Source organism: Triturus cristatus, chromosome 2_1, assembly GCF_964204655.1.
Source record: "Triturus cristatus chromosome 2_1, aTriCri1.1, whole genome shotgun sequence".
Taxonomy (NCBI): Eukaryota; Metazoa; Chordata; class Amphibia; order Caudata; family Salamandridae; genus Triturus; species Triturus cristatus.
Window position 1 is genome coordinate 43540046 of NC_140581.1, and position 19571 is coordinate 43559616.

The 19571-nt window shown below is 49.0% G+C and overlaps 1 protein-coding gene across 1 annotated transcript in view; it reads left to right on the top strand.

The window, feature by feature from the left end:
* TMEM8B (transmembrane protein 8B) overlaps window positions 1-19571 on the top strand; it is a 707705-nt gene that overhangs the window by 556187 nt on the left and 131947 nt on the right. The window contains exons 6-7 of the mRNA XM_085640668.1: window positions 6481-6890; window positions 13899-13995. Coding sequence (XP_085496794.1) covers window positions 6481-6890; window positions 13899-13995 — 507 coding nt within the window. The remainder of the gene's footprint in view (window positions 1-6480; window positions 6891-13898; window positions 13996-19571) is intronic.

Below are 19571 nucleotides of genomic sequence, written 5' to 3' on the forward strand. Positions count from 1 at the left end.
GCTTGTGATACTTGCAGCAAGTGAGAAAGTGTGTGTGTTTGTTTCTGTGTGTGTAACAGTGAGAGTCACACCAAACTAGATAGTGTGTGTCTGTCTGTGCTTGAGGTGCTGGCAACGAGAGGCAAATGCGTGCATGTGTATGGGTGTGTGTGCATGTATGTGCACAAGTGAAGTCTGGGATTAACCCTAGAAGACCAGTTCCTACTAGTCCAAAACCTGCTTATTAAGGATGTTTTAGCTCACCTCCTCCGCCCCTCCCCTGGCGCCTGTGTCATCTTAATCCAGTGTCTGGTTTGAAGGCGATGGAGGACTCTGTGACCAAGGACACACGGAAGGCTATTGATTATGGAAGCCAGCTTAGGGTCCCATTGAAAATCAAACTCGTTTTTACTTTTAGGAAGTGGTTGAGATAGAGTTAAAGAGCAAATGATCGGTCCTTTGTATGCGAGTAGTGTGATCCCTGTGAATGCAGGTGAGTGTGCGTCTTTGGAACACACGCATGACAGCCGACCCCTAGCACAGAACGCGCCCTATCTGTATATCCCAAATATTCAAACATAAAGTATACTAGGAGTGTGCACTCAATATCAACACCCACTGTCAGATGTGGTCCAATAAACAGGGACTATCCAAGTAGATACATACAATGAGGTGCACCCTTTAGTATATGGAGACAAATAGACAGTCCAAAAGGGAGGGCTTCCAGTTTATGTATAAATCTTCATTTCTATTCTGGATGTTGTTTCAAAGGTTTTTATAAATACGTGATAATCAAACAGCCTACGCATTTCGTCCAACACACTGGACTTCTTCAGGGCAAAGTACAAACTCAACAGTATCCTGAGTTGTGAGTTTGAATCTCTATTTCCGTCCCCAGTTCCAAATAGATTTCAAACGTATCCTGTAAACGATATACTCCTAGCGTGAACCAAATTGTAAGGTAATAGCATCGATATGCCCACCAATCGCCTATAGCATAGGTTTCCGAATTGTGGAATCAAACCCATATAGGGCACCAGAATCAGTACCCGGGGCGCTGAACAGCGGTCAAGGGCTTGCCAGAAAGTCGCAGGGACGACTTGTGTGCGCCTCTTTGTTTATGTGGCCCACGGGACCCATGTTGGGGTGCCTCTTTCTTTAGGTAATCTTTCTGGGTCCACGTGTGTGTTTGCGCCTCTTTGCTTATGTGTGGGTCCACATGTGTGTGCCCTTTTGTTTATGTGACCATTGTAGGTCGATGTGGGTGTGCCTCTTTGTTTAAGGACCCACACATGTGTGCTTCTTTGTTTACTTGACCTTCATGTGTCCATGTGTGTGTACCTCCTTGTTTAGATGATCCTTGTGGGTCCACACGTGTGTGCTGTTTTCTTCATTAGAACTTTGGGGTCTATGTTTGTGTGTGTGTTCCTCTTTTTTTTACATCACCTTCAATCAATCAATCAGGGGTTTGTAAAGCGCTTCTACTCACCCATGAGGGTCTCAAAGCACTAGGAGTGGAGGAGGGATGTGACTGCAGATCCGTCTGGGTGCTGGGTTCATTTGAAGAGCCAGAGCCATTGCTCCACGTGTGTGCCTCCTTGGTTACATTATCTTTGTGGGTCCACATATACGTGCCTCTTTTCTTACACGACCTACGTGGGTCCATGTGTACGTAGCTCCTTCTTTATGTGAACTACATGCGTCTGAAAGTGTGCGCCTGGGTTTTTGTGACCAATGTGGGTTCATGTTTGTGTCCCTTAACATGGCGGCTTCCCTGTACTAAATTGGATTATTATTTGGTATGGGCAACTGGCCAGCTCAAGAAATAATTACAACCCTCAAAGACAGTAAATTAAACTGAGCTCAGCCCCCTAGTAGCTATGGCACAGAGCAGACAGGCTTAATTTAGGGCAAGGTGTAAAGTAGTTATGCGGGAGTGAAATAGTAATAAAGTCAAAATTCTAATCAATAAAAATCCCAAAAGAATTAGAAAAATAGATGAACATTTAATTTAATAAAGCCACCAAAATAAAAAAAATCTAATAAGGAGATTCCGAGATATGCATTTTCAAACTTTTAAGTAGAAATAGCTCCAAATAGCTCGAAAAGGCACAAAGCATCCTTGATGGTCAGTGGTTACAGAAGACCAGGACCTAAGAGCAAATTGAGGCTGACGTGATGGAGCAAGGTTCATCCTGGTGAAAGATTTTATCTACGGACTCAAGTCATTTAAGTCCCAATCTGCCACAAAACACTTCTAAAGCCACCCAGAGGCTCTGGGGAGGCCCTTAGAGACTCACAGGGTGTCAGCTTGAGGCCAATAGAAGGGTTTAGTCCAGGTTTAGTTGCCACTGGTAAATTAGGCAGTTGCAAGAAAAGCCTCTTGCAGCTTGTTGCATCCCTGTAGCTTGAACCAGAGGTCAACCTAATGACCCTTTGAGTTCACTTCTTTCCTCGGTCCAAGAAAGAGCAGGTCCAGTTCTTCAGGACTCCTCTCAGGTGACAGACACCTCTGGTGATCATCCGCAGGTCCAGAAAGTGTCCTAAAGCGAAGGTTGTGCCACTTTTTTGCCTGGCACTAACTAGTGGATAGGAATTACTCTTGAACACTCCCTAACCGGTGGGGTAAAATCTCCTGGGCCAACCCTACGCACTAAAGGTGGGGGAGTGTGTGGGAGTGTACTATGGCAACCCTACTGTCCTTCCACCTTTAACACTAAAATCCAATTTGAAGCAACCACTGTGCACACAACAAACCCAGAGACAGAAGTCTAGTAGGACAGAAGCAGAACCCTTCAGCGACCAGACAACGGAGCCTCAAGATTTCTCCTTTGCATCCTGTTCTCTCCTCTTTTAAGTGTGCCCGAGTGTTATATGCGAACCCAGCAGACCTGTCAAACAGGATTTCACACTCAAGCAGGATTTGTTAGTTTAGTATCAAAAGGGATGCCCACAGCCCCACCCTGCTCACTCTGCGGAGTTCAGATGAGTTATATCTGCCCATTTGGGTCAGTCTATTGTTTGCTCCTAGCCCACATCTATTCAAGGCTAATTATTGGCTGGGAGAAGCTGGAGAGACAATGCACATTAACCTCCGGAAACTATAGGCAGGGAAATTGTAACTTTCTAATAGTTATTTTTCCTTGATATGTATTAAAAATCCGACTTCACCATTGAATTGGACCGGTATAACCATTAAAAATTATTGTTTATTTTTCTAGCCGATCCCATTCCTGAGATACAGTATTCATATTTTAAGCTGTACTCTGCTTTTCTACATAGGACAGCTAGGCCTGCCACAGAGAAAATAGCTTTTCAGTGCTTGTCAGTGTAAGGGCATGTCAACATTACATTTCTAGATGTCCTACTTTTAAATACCATGTACCCTGCTTTGTGGGCTACAAGGCTTACTTACAGGTGACTTATTAATATTTAAGCGGGGAGAGGATGAATTGTGGTCTTTACACTGCTACGGTCCGGTTTCAATATTAGGCCTGAAGCCATGTTTGTACTGGCACTATGGTGGATGGCACAATAGGTGCTGCAGTCCACTACTGGCATTTAACTCCCAGGCCCTGGGTACACTTTGTACCATTTACTAGGGGCGTATAGGCAAGTTAAATATACCAATTTGGGGTATCGCAACTCAACAATGTTTAAAGGGGGGCACATGTTATTTTCTACTGGTTAGCTGAGGTAAAGCGCGCAGAGTTCTAAAGCGAGCAAAGATGCAGGGTCCAGCAAAAGTGTTATTCTGAAGAAGCAGGGCATGGATCTCAGCCAGTCAGAGGATGGCAGGTGAAGACATGTTTGTATCCTCCAGCACGTCCTGTTGCTCTTCTTTGGGATGTAGGGGGCAGAGGGAGGTGTCGGTGGAGTCAGGAGAGAGGGTTCTTTCTTCCTCAATCATCACAGCAGGGGAAGGTCTCAAAAAACCACATTGAAGAAAGATGTAGGGATCCTTAATGCCACATGACCACCAATAAAGTATCCTTGCGAGGCCTGCTGAAATGTCCAACTCTGCTAATATTGCTGCCTCTAACTGCTGAGGTCCAGATTCTAATGGTGATTACTCTGAACCCTGTGGTTTGATGTGTGACGTGGGGGCTGGGATGCTGCAGCCCCCAGGAGTCATCTGCTTCATTAACTTTGTGTGATTGAGAAATTTCCCAGAAGCAAACATCAAAAATCCATGTTTGTCTTGTTTCTTTGAAATGCATTTGAACATCTATTTCTGCAAAGCATAAGCCATCCCAGTTGTGTACAGGCAATGAGGGCTGCATGTCAGAATATTGGAGACAGAAATGTTGCCTGGCAACTGTATTGTTTCTTCAGTAGCGTTTATAAAAATACAAAAACTCCATCCCTCGAATCCTAAAGCAGTGGCCTTGGCATTAGGGCCCAGAATAAATAAATCTCACGTGGCTTGAAGCCCCGAAACTAAAGTTGCTGCGTTGCGTAACATGAACGGGAGTGACATAAACATGTAAACTACATTTCTGTGATTCTCATAGTGTGCCACCCGACTGGTGTTCTGGTGAATCCCTGAGCTTTCTGCAACTGGCTACACCTAAAACCAGCCGGGCCTGTTGGCTTTGTCATTGTTTGTTAGCTCCTCTTAAGATAAATGAAAATTTGTCGTAAGCAAATAATATTGAAAATGTTTTAATTGTGAAATTTCGAGATTGTGAATTGAACATTTTTAACCCTCTGCAAGGGATAGTGGTCTTCAGAGTGTCTCGGTCACTCCTGTTATGTTCACTGGTCCAGGCATGTACCCACTTTTTCTCTCCACATCTCCACCAGTTGCTTATCTTACACCTCATCTCTTTCCTCTTCAGCACCTTCAGTTCACTTTCTTCACAACCTCTCCTGATGCACTTCCTTGCCTCTCCTTCACTTCACCACCCTCAAACACACAAAGCACCCACTCACCTGTAAGCTCTGCTTTCTTTTACTGTTGCCATATCAACATTTTAACAATTGTGTAATTCTTCACACACATTTGAACAGAATTTCAATTGCAACTAGAATACCATTGCGTAGTACTGTCTGCTGAGAGGCCGAGGAGTGGATGGGCATGTGTTCAGTACACCTTTCTGACCTCTGACAGGCACTGCTTTCAGCCTCAACTGCGAAGCTCCCGAACATGGTCGGTTCTAAACACTTGGGGGCAGATTTACAAGCCGCTTGCGCCTCATTTACGCCGCCGTTGCATCACTTTTGTGACGCAGCGGCAGCGCAAAGCATGCGCCATGGTGCGGGGTACTTACAACGTGACGCATCTGGGAGATGCGTTACGTTGTAAAGCCCTGCGTCACATGTAGGCGTTCCTGCGCAGGGGGGGGCGTTCCGGCGCAGGAACGCCTCCTAAAAGTGGCTGAGAGAAATCTACAATTTCACCTAGTCACTTTTAGGCCCATGCTGCGTCAAAACCCTGCGCCTGATTGACGCACCATTAACAAGATAGGGCCCCCCAGAGTATTGCTGGAGCTGCATGGCGCTTGCGACGCAGCTCCAGCAATGCGCCACTTTTACGGCACAGATGCGTCACGCACCTGTGCCGTTTTTGCGCCATGGTGCCCCGCATTGTAAATGCGGCGCATCCATGGTGGCGGAGCTGTGGCGCACAATAACTGGCGCATCCCTGCAGATATGCAGGCATGCACCAGTTTGTTGTAAATATGCACCCTGAAGGTGACTCGGTTCAAAGTATGCACAATGCAGGAGGAATATGTTATGCGAAAAACATGCAGAATCAGGGGCTCATTTATGAGCCCCTGCGTCACTTTTGTGCCACCGGTGCGTCACTTTTTGTGACGCACAAGTGGCTTAAAACATGTGCCATGTTGTGCCATATTTACGAAGTGACGCATCTAGGTAGATGCGTCACTTTGTAAACCCCTGCGCTACATTATACCTGCGCCAGGTATAATGTATGCAGGGTGGGCGTACCCCCGCAAGAAAGGGTCGTAGGAGTGGCGCAGCGAAATCTATGAGATTGCGCTGCATCACTTCTAGGACGCCAATGCATCAAAACCTTACGTCTGCCTCATGGCAGGCGTAAGGGTGACGCAGGCCCTTTCACATCGGGCTTGCCCCATGTGAAACGAACATTGCTGGAGTTGCCTCGGGCTTCCGACACAACTCCAGCAATGCGCCACTTTTTGCGCCGACAGATACGTCAGTTATACTGACGTATCTGTCCTTCCTTGCGACATGATGCGTCATATTATAAATATGACGTATCATTTCTGTCGCAAGGAGGGCGCACTGAGAAGCGACGCATCGCTGCTTTCACGCAGCGATGCGTCACTTCTCATAAATGAGGTCCGAGGTCCTTAGAACTTTGTGCCGGGCTCGCGTCAGAAAAGTAACCAAACTGGCGCAAGGAGCTCCTGAACCTCGGTTTGAACTCAGAAGCACATTATTTTCATCCCCTTCTTCTTTTCTGTCTGTGGTCACTTTATCTGACTGTCCTTCTGTTTGGCTTCCCTGCAGATTGCTCTAAACCTGGCCTCTCCAAGAATGTCCTGCTGGCGCCAAGCTCGGCCCTTAACATGCCGCAGTCCTTCGGGTCAGCTGGGAGCCTGTCCTTTTCTGAAGGCCTTCCCTCCCCGGGGGTGGCCTCGCCTCTGCAGAACGACACAGGGAGCACATCTACCTCAGCACCCGAAGAGCCCCTGGTCCCGCCAGCCTCCTCCACCAACCCTCACTCCTCGTTGGAGCCCTCCTGCTGGCCGATCCGGCCCACGCTCAGGAACGAGCTGGACACTTTCTCGGTCCATTTCTACATCTTCTTCGGCCCCAACATCTCCGTCCCACCCAGCCGGCCGGCAGTCTTCGTCATCAACTTGTTGCCTGTGTTGGACAGCGGAGGGGTTCTCAACCTGGAGCTAAAACTCAATGTGGTGAGGGACCCCAGGCTTCCCCACGCCGAGCCCCAAGTGCTATGAAGTCTCCGACCAGGGTCGTTCCTAAATCGAATTGACCGGGACAGCACCCTGGTGCTTGCTGCAGGGTCCAGGGGTTGCTGTGGTGTGACGTCAGGAGGTGGTGTGAGGAAGATGGCAGGAGGGCAGGGGGTTGATGGGGGTCGTTGTGGTGTGAGGTCAGGAGATGGGGAGATGGGAGGAGGGCAGGGGGGGATGGGGTCATTGACGTATGATGGCAGTAGGTATGAGGAAGATGGGAGGAGGGCAGGGGGTTGATGGGGTCGTTGTGGTGTGAGGTCAGGAGATGTGGGGGTGATGGGAGGAGGGCAGGAGGGGGATGGGGTCATTGACGTATGACGGCAGTAGGTGTGAGGAAGATGAGAGGAGGGCAGGGGGTTGATGGAGTGCTAATTAAGCTCAGGTACATTAAGGGCTGATTACAAAGTCTTTAACAGGACCAAGTGGGACGGACGAGGTGCTGTTTGCATAACATTAAGTCAGGCAGGTCCCTGCTGCGCCCCTCGAAATATTGGCATTCCAGACCTGGGCCCAGCTCGCCCAAGGCTGGCTGTCTCAGACCATCCTTCTTCCACAGTGGACATGTGATTGACACCTGTCATCTGATACATGACATATCTGGAAAGCAGCACTTTCTGCCACCCACCCTCTTTCTCCCACTCTTCCTGTCACCCTACCCTTAATCCACCCACCTTTCCACTTCTTCCTCCTTCCTGCTTCCCTGTCCCAGATGTCTCTACATTTCTCCACCTCCTGTGTCCCACACCTGTAACCGCACCTCTCACCTCAGCCCTCCTTCGTCTCCTTGTGCTTGTCTGCCTCACTTCTCCCCTACCCCAAATCTTCCCAATCCATAGGGCTGACATCCCAGGGCATCTCACTTTTCTAGGGGCCTTGATGGGCTCCATGTTTTATTTGTTGCCTCTTTCTGACAGGCTGGGCTTTATGCAGCACGAGAGCTGCCCCTCCACCGTGTTTGCACCTCAGTGTAGCTGGGTCTGGTGGCTTAGTGGGCTAATGGGTCATCTGTAGGGACCTGTGTTTGACTTCATGGTCACAGGTTCAAATCCTGGTGGGTTCACTCAGCCTTTCATCCTTCTGAGGTTGGACAAATCAGTACCATGGGGTCGGGAAACAACAAATATCTGTTATACAGTACCAAGGTGGCCTTCTGCATGAATGTGCGCATTACAGGTAGACATGTTGTGTAAGGCTGAGCATTGTGATGTACAGGCAGTTCTTGTGTTTTGAGCACCAGTGATGTTATCAACACATGATGACCCGTTGTAAATTTGGCGCTGAACATTGTTGTTCATGCAGGGCACGGGCAGTGCATGGAGGATGGACTCCACACTGGTAGGAAGCTGTGAATGAAGGAGAGTGTCTAGGCACTAAGGACTCATTTACAAAGAATTGGCAAAGGGCAGCACCGCACATCAGTTTACTGCGCTGTTGTACGCCTGTTCAAAATGGCAGAAATGCACCATATTTATGAAATACAGCGCATTCCTGTCAGTTCAGCCAGTGCAGTGCACAATCTTCAGCCGATTGCAAATGCAGGCACCTTTGCACCATGGTGCAAGGATGCCTGAGTTGTCGGCATAATTGTTTTTGTGCAGGAAGGGACACCTTCCTACACAAAAACAATCCAGAGAGGCATTTTCCTCATTCTATGTGTGATGCATGCTGCATGGTGTATTCTGCAGCACACATCGAAAGAGGAAACAAGCATTTGCAATGCAAATAGGTCTCGCATTTGTGAGTTAGAGCTATTGACATTGTAAATGGCAATGTTTTTTACCTACACGTTTTAGTTTTGGAGTGAATGTATGTAGTGTGCAAAATCCCTTGGAAAGGTCCTGCACTTCGTAATAAATATATTGAAAAAGACGCAAAGTGTGGATTGTGTCAACAATTGCTTGACACGTACCTCATGAGTGAAGTGTCGCCACACATGCACACCGTGGTGCTTTACTAATGCGAAACTCATTAATAAAAGTAGTACTTACAGACTAACCAACGTGACCGGGATCGGAGCATATGAATCTGAATCCCGGCTTCTCTTTCATTTTGTAGACTATTTGACTCACTCTCCTGCGTCTTGGTTATCCCTCAAACACTGGGAGGCAATGAAGTTTGCCAAGGGGCGGGGGGCTTCGGGGGTACATGAAAATGTATTCATTGCCTAGTTGTCAAAGGTCGGCCGGTGCTACTAGTTATAAGTGTGCAGATTTCATTAAGAAACTAAGAGTACTTTACTCGCATCTATGAGAAAATCAACATTAACTAAACAAAATGCCAGAATGCGTGTCAGTCTTCACAGTGTTTTAGACAGTACTGGTTGCTTAGTTTAATTGCATTAATTTTTGTATTTACTCTTTTACACAGCATCCAAAGTAGGTTACCTAACCCCAAAGCCCCGAGTTGTTAAATGACCCATAGAAGGGAGTGTTTTACAGTTGAGCAAATGTGTCCAAATGTAATTTTGGTAGTGCCATGGAATAGCCAATGAGGTACAAGATGAGCAGGTATTTAACTACACGTTCAAAACGTACGGTTTTGTGGCTGTTGTTTGTTTGTACACAACCACCTCTCTGAATGTGTTTATTAACACAGAGCGTCATCTACCAGACAGTGCTCACAGAGGGGCGACTAAAGCACAGAACAAAATGTATTCATTTATCCTGAGTGTGAAGGCACCCGGAAGGCTTAGGTGCCCGCACGGAGAGGCTAGGGATCCCAGCGCTTCTACAGACTCTGCCGTGCTCCTCTGCACCAGCAGGGCACAGCTCAGAATCTGCCGCTTCTGCTAAGAATAGGTAGAGGGATGAGGTTGGGGCATGCGGGAGTTGCCAGCAGATTTCCAGGTTATTGAAAGTGATGTTTCTGACATGAGGCGATGGAGACTGACTTTGTCTGTTTGTCTGCACCAGTCTATTTCTCTACCATCTACAGGGCTCACTGTCATGTATCCATTCATCTCTCTTTGTTAGAGGTGCGTGAGCCAATATATTAATTAACAGGTAGAGCCAGCCGGAGATGAGCCAAGTATATACGAGCCAGTGGGCGAGCCGTGAAAATGATCGGCATGTTAATCATACAGTAAACATGATGTAAAGGTGCGATAATGTCTCTTTAGAATTAAAAAAAGGGCATTTCTTTGGCACATCACCTCAGTACACAAGATTATTATAGCGCTAAATTGAGAGGAAGTTATTAACTGTGCTAGTTTAAGCATGAGTTAAAACACTGCCGCTCCTCCTGCCCGACAACATTGCCATTTGTGAACTAAGAGGCGTCAGTTGCCAAACATACCCCGAATGTTGCCTAGAGTATCATTATATTTAGAATAACATTAAAATCTAGTTCATTAAACACGAGAAGTTTTTGTACAGCACGCATCTTGAACGCGCATATTTCAAGGTGGCAATAATAAAGATGAAAAAGGAAGTGCCGGCAGGCAAGAAAACACGAGCGGGAGTGGGGGGGCGGGTGAGAAGTCACAGACTAAGGGAGGGGGCGGTGGGGTGGGGAGACAGGGAAGAAAATAGTGTTAGGAGTAAAGGGGCCAATAGCCTTGGAAGGATGCAAATGATGAATGAGGAGGGACTAACAAGCCCAAACCAATCGGAAGGCAGCATTTAAGAAAAAAGCCAATGGGCAGAGAGTGGGCGGAGCTTCCACGAATCTTCCACACTACAGTATATACTGCATGTCTCGCAAAGCGATGGTAGTGCATTCGCACTGCAACGCTAGGCGAGACCTAAAAGAAAATAGTGTCAGGAGTAAAGGGGCCAATAGCCGTGGAAGGATGCAAATGATGAATGAGGAGGGACTACAAGCCTCAAACCAATCGGAAGGCAGCATTTAAGACAAAAGCCAATGGGCAGAGAGTGGGCGGAGCTTCCACAGGGCTTCCACACCACAGTATATACTGCATGTCTCGCAAAGCGATGGCAGCACATTCACGCTGTAATGCTACGCAAGACCTAAAAACTAGGAGAAATGTAGACAATTCTCCTCTTTACGCCTGCTCTGGGGAGACGTAATGTTTTAGCGCTGCCCTAGGCTTATGTGATTAAGTAAATCTATGGCAGCGTCAAAATCCATGGGTGTTGAGTGGAAACACCCACTACAACGCCCTTATAATGTGGCCTTGGTGCAGAGTAAGGCAAGGCATTAACTTACGCTGCGTTGCCTTACTCCATATCTGAGGCCATGCAGATCCATGCAGAGTGGCTTTGCGTCGCCTCATAGATGTTATTGAGAGGACTGCGCCAACAGAGAGTCAAAAAAAGTGACACTCCGGAGGCGGCGTGGAAATGAGGGCCTGAGTACGTACACGACTCATGAGATAGTTCAAACTCCAGGGACAATGGGGTGGACGAGAGTTCAAGGGCACGTGCAGTACCACTGGCCACGCCCATCCACATACGCACCTGCTGTTTTTAGTGGCCTCAGTTTGCATGTCACGTCCTGTACAACATGATGTCATTTCCTGGTCCTCTCCATACAAAGGGTGACCTCTTACTGCGAGACATGGATTTTATATTAAAAAAGGTCTCACATGAGAGTTCATCTTTCATAATCCACTTTATGTGTGAAAAGCTACTTAAGACAAACCCCACTCATGAAACTAATCTCTCCCGCGTGTTTCGAAGATACACCGTTTCTAACTTTGCAGAAGTCACACAGGGCCTGGTTTCGAGTTGGGGTTTGTGAATCAGAGTTGTAAGGAGTTCTATTGTTCTAGAGGAGATGGAACATTTGGCAGATAATCCCTGGTGGAATTCCTTAATCACAGGGTTCGACCAGTGGACTCACCTCTGAGTGTATCACTGTCACCACAAGTCGAAGCGTACTCCGTTACCAATAATACCTGAACACACACAAGAGACACAGTTGATGGAGGTCCCCAAAACTGCCCATAACCTGCTGCAGCACCTGAACCCGGGCAGGGAAAAGTATCACAAACCACGAATGAGAAAAATATGGAAAGATCAACTGATTTTACCTCTCACATTTATCGAAGGAATTTGAATGCGGCATGGCCACTTTCGTTCGAAAATCATCTATACATCCATTTTATATATAGATAAGTGTGTGAGTAAGCTATAAGTAAATGTGTTAGTGTGTGAATGAAGAAATTATGAATTCATCCACTCACACATTGCCTTTATAGATATAACTACCTTTCATTCATCAGTTCACACATTGCATTCTATAGATCACTTAGTTTTATTCATACATTCATACATTGTCATCTATATATAACTCACGTTCATTCATGCATTGAAAAAATTCTCACTCCAGATATAACAAGCTGTATTTATCGATTAACACAGTAATACAGATTTGGGTGGGTATCTAAAAATCTTTGGATATTTGGAGGAAGTGCCAAATCCGGAGGCGAACCCACTCATGACGTAGCTTCCCGCTGTGGTGTGACTGGAGTGATGTGATGTGATGGTGAAATCAAGGGATGTGGTGAGACTGGAGTGATGTGATGGTGAAACCAAGGGATGTGGTGAGACTGGAGTGATGTGATCGTGAAACCAAGGGATGTGGTGAGACTGGAGTGATGAGATGGGGAAACCAGGGGATGTGGCGAGACTGGTGTGATGTGATGACGAAACTAAGGGATGTGGCGAGACTGGAGTGATGTGATGGTGAATCCAAGGGATGTGGGAGACTGGAGTGATGTGATGGTGAATCCAAGGGATGTGGTGAGACTGGAGTGATGTGATGGTGAAACCAAGGGATGTGGTGAGATCGGAGTGATGACGAAACTAAGGGATGTGATGAGATGGTGAAACCAATGGATGTGGTGAGACTGGAGTGATGAGATGACGAAACCAAGGGATGTGGCGAGACTGGAGTGATGAGATGGTGAAACCAAGGGATGTGGTGAGACTGGAATGATGTGATGGTGAAACCAAGGGATGTGGTGAGACTGGAGTGATGTGATGGTGAAACCAAGGGATGTGGTGAGACTGGAGTGATGAGATGGGGAAACCAGGGGATGTGGCGAGACTGGAGTGATGTGATGACGAAACTAAGGGATGTGGCGAGACTGGAGTGATGTGATGGTGAATCCAAGGGATGTGGGAGACTGGAGTGATGTGATGGTGAAACCAAGGGATGTGGTGAGACTGGAGTGATGTGATGGTGAAACCAAGGGATGTGGTGAGACTGGAGTGATGAGATGGGGAAACTAGGGGATGTGGCGAGACTGGAGAGATGAGATGTTGAAACCAAGGGATGTGGTGAGATCGGAGTGATGACGAAACTAAGGGATGTGATGAGATGGTGAAACCAATGGATGTGGTGAGACTGGAGTGATGAGATGACGAAACCAAGGGATGTGGCGAGACTGGAGTGATGAGATGGTGAAACCAAGGGATGTGGTGAGACTGGAATGATGTGATGGTGAAACCAAGGGATGTGGTGAGACTGGAGTGATGTGATGGTGAAACCAAGGGATGTGGCGAGACTGGAGTGATGTGATGACGAAACTAAGGGATGTGATGAGATGGTGAAACCAATGGATGTGGTGAGACTGGAGTGATGAGATGGTGAAACCAAGGGATGTGGCGAGACTGGAGTGATGAGATGACGAAACCAAGGGATGTGGCGAGACTGGAGTGATGAGATGGTGAAACCAAGGGATGTGGCGAGACTGGAGTGATGAGATGGTGAAACCAAGGGATGTGGCGAGACTGGAGAAATGAGATGACAAAACCAAGGGATGTGGTGAGCCTGGAGAGATGAGATGGTGAATCCAAGGGATGTGGCGGGACTGGAGAGATGAGATGTTGAAACCAAGGGATGTGGTGAACCTGGAGTGATGCGGCGCCATATTCCCCTCTGGATGTAGCGCTTCGTCCCTCAGCTCTAACCAAGGCCCAGTGTCTTTGTTGCCCCCTATCCTGTGACCCCACTCACACTGTCTCTTTCTCTCCTCAGTCCTCAGTGAGGGGGGAGAACGTCACTGTCTTCGGGTGCCTGAACCATGGCGTCCCTCTGATTTCAGGCGACAACTCTTCGGTCACCTGTCAAACAGGTAAGAGATCCCGCGTGACACGAGGGGGATGCTCTGCGCTTGGGGGTGGAGGGGTAGATGCTTGTCTCAGTGTGTGCATCATTCTCTGTTGCTAGCTTCATTCATGAGTGTGAATGTGCGTGTGTTCACAAGCATGCACGTGGGTGTGCGTGGATACCTAGAACAGGATTGGTGGACAGATGGATGAGTGCATTACATTCATTGAGGTGTGCATCAGTGTGTGCCTCAGTCTCTTACGGGATTCATTCATAAATGTTTGAGTGCACGTGTGCACATGCATGCACGTGGGTGTGTGGAAGGGACTGGTGGACAGGTCGATGAGTGCACACATTACTACACTCGTGAATGCCTGTCCCAGAGAGTGCTTCCGTCTGTCTTACTGGCGTTCTTGCATGCATGGTGTCGTGTCTCACATATGCCTCAGCCCCCAAGTATTACCAGGACACACGTATGGTCTTCAGTTTCTTTATTCTTTTTTGTTGTCTCGTCTGCTCGCAGTCGCCTGGCACTGCCCCAGCGCCTTCCCTGACCGGAAGTGGTGTCGGGTGGCTGGCCCCTCCCTTAACTCTGGTGCTGAGTCTGCACCACATTACGCCATGTCCCCCTTTTGTGGAAAGAAATGAGAAAAGAAGAAGAGGAGAGGGAGTGAAAGAAAGAGAGATAAAAAGAGAGAGCGAGAGAGAGAGAAAGAGAGAAAGAGAAAACACACACTGTCAGGTCACAAGACATAAAGCACGGTCCTCATTGTCCTGCTACATTCTGATCGTCCTTGTTTACTTTGCTGCTGCGGATGCTTGCTTGCTGCCCCATCACTATATTTCTTCAATGAGTCTCTTTGACTTTCTGCTGACCCTCTTTGGGCAGGACATTTCAGCTCCTTCATTCGATATTTCTTCAACCTGCTCCCATCTCTGACCGCGGTGTGATGTCCCTTCCGTGCTGTCCATGGCTTCCTCTCTGATAGGTTTTGCGCAGCTCCTGGTCCCATCTGTGACCGCGGTGAGATGTCCCTTCTGTGCTGTCCATGGCTTCCTCTCTGATAGGTTTTGCACAGCTCCTGGTCCCATTTCTGACCGTGGTGTGATGTCCCTTCCGTGCTGTCCATGGCTTCCTCTCTGATAGGTTTTGCGCAGCTCCTGGTCCCATCTCTGACCGCGGTGTGATGTCCCTTCCGTGCTGTCCATGGCTTCCTCTCTGATAGGTTTTGCGCAGCTCCTGGTCCCATCTCTGACCACGGTGAGATGTCCCTTCCGTGCTGTCCATGGCTTCCTCTCTGATAGGTTTTGCGCAGCTCCTGGTCCCATCTCTGACCGCGGTGTGATGTCCCTTCCGTGCTGTCCATGGCTTTCTCTCTGATAGGTTTTGCACAGCTCCTGGTCCCATCTCTGACCGCATTGTGATGTCCCTTACGTGCTGTCCATGGCTTCCTCTCTGATAGGTTTTGCGCAGCTCCTGGTCCCATCTCTGACCGCGGTGTGATGTCCCTTCCGTGCTGTCCATGGCTTCCTCTCTGATAGGTTTTGCGCAGCTCCTGGTCCCATCTCTGACCGCGGTGTGATGTCCCTTCCGTGCTGTCCATGGCTTCCTCTCTGATAGGTTTTGCGCAGCTCCTGGTCCCATCTCTGACCGCGGTGTGATGTCCCTTCCGTGCTGTCCATGGCTTCCTCTCTGATAGGTTTTGCGCAGCTCCTGGTCCCATCTCTTACCACGGTGTGATGTCCCTTCCGTGCTGTCCATGGCTTCCTCTCTGATAGGTTTTGCGCAGCTCCTGGTCCCATCTCTGACCGCGGTGTGATGTCCCTTCTGTGCTGTCCATGGCTTCCTCTCTGATAGGTTTTGCACAGCTCCTGGTCCCATTTCTGACCGTGGTGTGATGTCCCTTCCGTGCTGTCCATGGCTTCCTCTCTGATAGGTTTTGCGCAGCTCCTGGTCCCATCTCTGACCGCGGTGTGATGTCCCTTCCGTGCTGTCCATGGCTCCCTCTCTGATAGGTTTTGCGCAGCTCCTGGTCCCATCTCTGACCGCGGTGTGATGTTCATTCCGTGCTGTCCATGGCTTCCTCTCTGATAGGTTTTGCGCAGCTCCTGGTCCCATCTCTGACCGCGGTGTGATGTCCCTTCCGTGCTGTCCATGGCTTCGTCTCTGATAGGTTTTGCGCAGCTCTTGGTCCCATCTCTGACCGCGGTGTGATGTCCCTTCCGTGCTGTCCATGGCTTCGTCTCTGATAGGTTTTGCGCAGCTCTTGGTCCCATCTCTGACCGCGGTGTGATGTCCCTTCCGTGCTGTCCATGGCTTCATCTCTGATAGGTTTTGCGCAGCTCCTAGGAGCTGCCTTTCCTTCTTCCTTGAATCCTTGAAGTGTGAGCTGTTTCTGGTGATCCTGTAGGGACCTGCTGCAGCCGTTATCATAGGCCCGTTGACATTGGTCATAGGTAGCGGTTCACTGGAGAAGATGCTGTCCGACTTCCTTGCTTGTCGTTGACGCACCAGCACTGAGTCTCCTTGCTTCAGCTTGGATGGCGTGGCATGCAGAGGGGTACAAAGGCCCCCGTAATTCCTGTGGTGCGGGGGGGGGCACTGAGCTCTAGGGGGCCCCTTCAGCGCAGTACCCTGTCAGGAGAGCTCCTGAGTGTGGTCGGAAGGGGCCCCCTTTATGTACTGTGCAGGTGGGCCCTCTTACGTTTCGTTACGCCACTGGTGGCATGTCGCTGTGCGTCTGCGTACTGTTTGATTTTTACGTCGGGCCTAGCGGCAGCGCACATGCACTACTCACTCTGCATTGTATGCAGTAGTCGAGTATGCTGTGTAAGCCTCGCCTTCTCTCCGCCCATACTTTTCATTGGCTGGTGCCATTGTCCCTTGTAAATTATGAGGCTTGTTAGTCCCTCCTTGTTACCGCCTTGTCGCCGTTTGTTACCTCCCATGACGACTGGACCTTTTACTTGGCTCCTTACAGGGCCGGCTATATCTAGGGGGTCAGCACTATTTTTTTTATGGGCACAATGGCGGATGCTATTTTATTGTATTTGTAGCCTGACCACGGCGCCCGCTTTAGGGACACATCACTCAGTTTATTTATTTCATTATATTGCACTTTTATGTTAAGCGCACGTCCACTTCCGGGACAGCAGGCTCTGTTTTTTTTTTTTTACTATAACACTGAGCGATGCGCTCACTTCAAGAACACCGCGCGTGCTCAATGTTAAAGTTAAAAAACAAGCATTTGCAATGCAATAGGTCTCGCATTTACGCAAGTTTAAGCTATTGGCATTGTAAATGACAATGCGTTTTAACCCCTTGCATGCTCATGACGGAACCACTCCGTCATGAGCCACGGGCGCCATGTGCTCATGACGGAGTGGTTCCGTCATGCTGCCGCCGTTGGCTGCCGCTCCGCCCACGCGGCACTGATTCGCCGCCTGTGCGGGCGATCAATGCAAGTGGGCGGAGTCGTGACGGAACCACGCCGTCATGAGCACAGCTCGCCCGTGACTCATGACGGCGTGGTTCCGTCATGAGCATGGCGGCGCCGCGCTCACCCCAAACCCCCCCAGCGCTGTGGCGGAATTCGTGCCGCAGCGAAGGGGTTAATGAGGTTTCAAAAACCAAAACATAAAGAAAAGGCATTGTCATTAACAATGCCAATAGCTCAAACTCGCGTAAATGTGAGACCTGTTGCATTGCAAATGCTTGTTGTTTGTTCCTGTCATTCCCATATTACCCTCTGGGCCAATCTGAGAAGTTTGTCTTTGACATTTGATGAAGGTACCAGTTCATCATTTGTCATAATGGTGGTTCATATAAGTATTCATTTGTCATCAACTTTCCAATATGGTCTCATTTCTCAAAGAATTTACTTTTAAAAACTGAAGAACCACTGAAATTTCCCACTTATAGTTTAGCGAGCTAACTATAACGTGTGACCCCATAATGCACTGCTTATTACTGCCCCTAACTTTAATGCCACTACTGTAGCCTTTGTTTTAGAGTGGTCATTGCCTAAAGCCGTCTGTAAACCAGATCTAAAAACAAATGCTCTTATTTACTGCACGGGGTACCCAGGCCCCAGAGACCTCACCTGTTAATGGTGCCGCAACAACAGCAATAGGAGAAAGGTCAGAGTATCAGAACAACCTCAAAGCCCACTAGACCGGAAACGGAACTGCAACCTCAGAGAAGGTGATACAGACCATGGCCCCCACCTCAGGCCCCGGCTCGGTGGTGAGGCTTCTGTCCGCCTTCATGCAGGCAGGCAACAGCCCGAGGTGTAGGTGTTAGGAAGGAGGGCTGAGGTGTGACTGTCTCACCTGTGCCTCGGCGGAAACATCTCTGCCAGCGGTGCCCAGGTGTCAGGGGTGCCCAGCGGCCCCCGCACAGGTCACACTTCTAATGGCAAGAGTTACCAGTGTCAGGAGTGTTGATGCAGGCCCCAGGGAGGGGCCAGGACAGGCATGCCTCTGTGGCCCCTGGTGGGCGGGGGGTTGGGGGGTGTGGTGTGCAGAACGGCAATGAGAGCCATAGTAGGGCACGGTCTGAGCACCTCCGGAAGAGAGACGTCGAGGAGAGGCCTTAAAAAGAGACCGCCCGGAGCACAGGGAGAGAACAGAGGAGGGGACAGGGTGTGCGGTGAGAGGAGGGGAGCTCAGATAACTCGGGAGAAAGGGGATAGGCAGAGGTAAGGGACAGAGAGAAGAAGAGAACGGAGGAAAGAAAGGGGAGAAAGAGAGCAGTGAGACGGAAAAGAGCGAGGAGGAGAAAGGGAAGAGTGAGAAGAGATGGCAAGGCAGACAAAGGGGGAGAGAAAGAGGTGAAATAGGGAGAAGATGGAGAGACAGATAGAAGACAGACTGCAGCAAAAAGGACGTTAAAGAAGAGAGGAGAGGGGTGGAGCTTTGGAGGATGTGGCACACCTGGAGGGATATAAGGGCCGAGTGAAGCAAGGAAGAGAAGAACGTGAGAGGTGGGGGAACAAAGGGACAGCGGAAAAGAGAGGCAGAGGGAACAGGAAAACTAGAAAGCAGAGGGGGGATAGTTACAGAAGATAGAAGTAAATCGATTGGAGGGACAGTAGTCCCAGACGGTAGAGAGACACAACCTAGAAAAAAGTGGAGCAAGTCAGCAACGAGGTGTGTGCGCGCGCGTTAGGCATGTGCGCGCGCGCGTGTGTCTGTGCGTCTGCGCGTCCACAGACCCCGAACGCTGAGCGTGCCCTGGTCTGTCTCCCTTGGGAGCAAACACGGCGACAATAAGTCTCGTTGGCGGCAGCGCTTCGCGCTGCAACGCCAGTGAGACCTAACAAGAGACACCGAGCACGGTGTCATACGTGTATGGCAGCGTGGAGGTGTATATGAATGTGTTGTTTCACCTCGACGGTTATTTATCTGGCTTCCCTGACGTCAGATATTGTGCACATTCGCTGTTTTTATATGTAGCTCATATGAGCTATGGGGGCGGGGCGAGGTGTTTTGCTTACAAAATGTGAGATCTGTGTTTTCTTCTGAAATGTGTCTGCGTTTTGAAAGGGTGAGAGGTTACCTGAATAAAGCCGTTTTTTAACAAGCATTTACAATGCCATG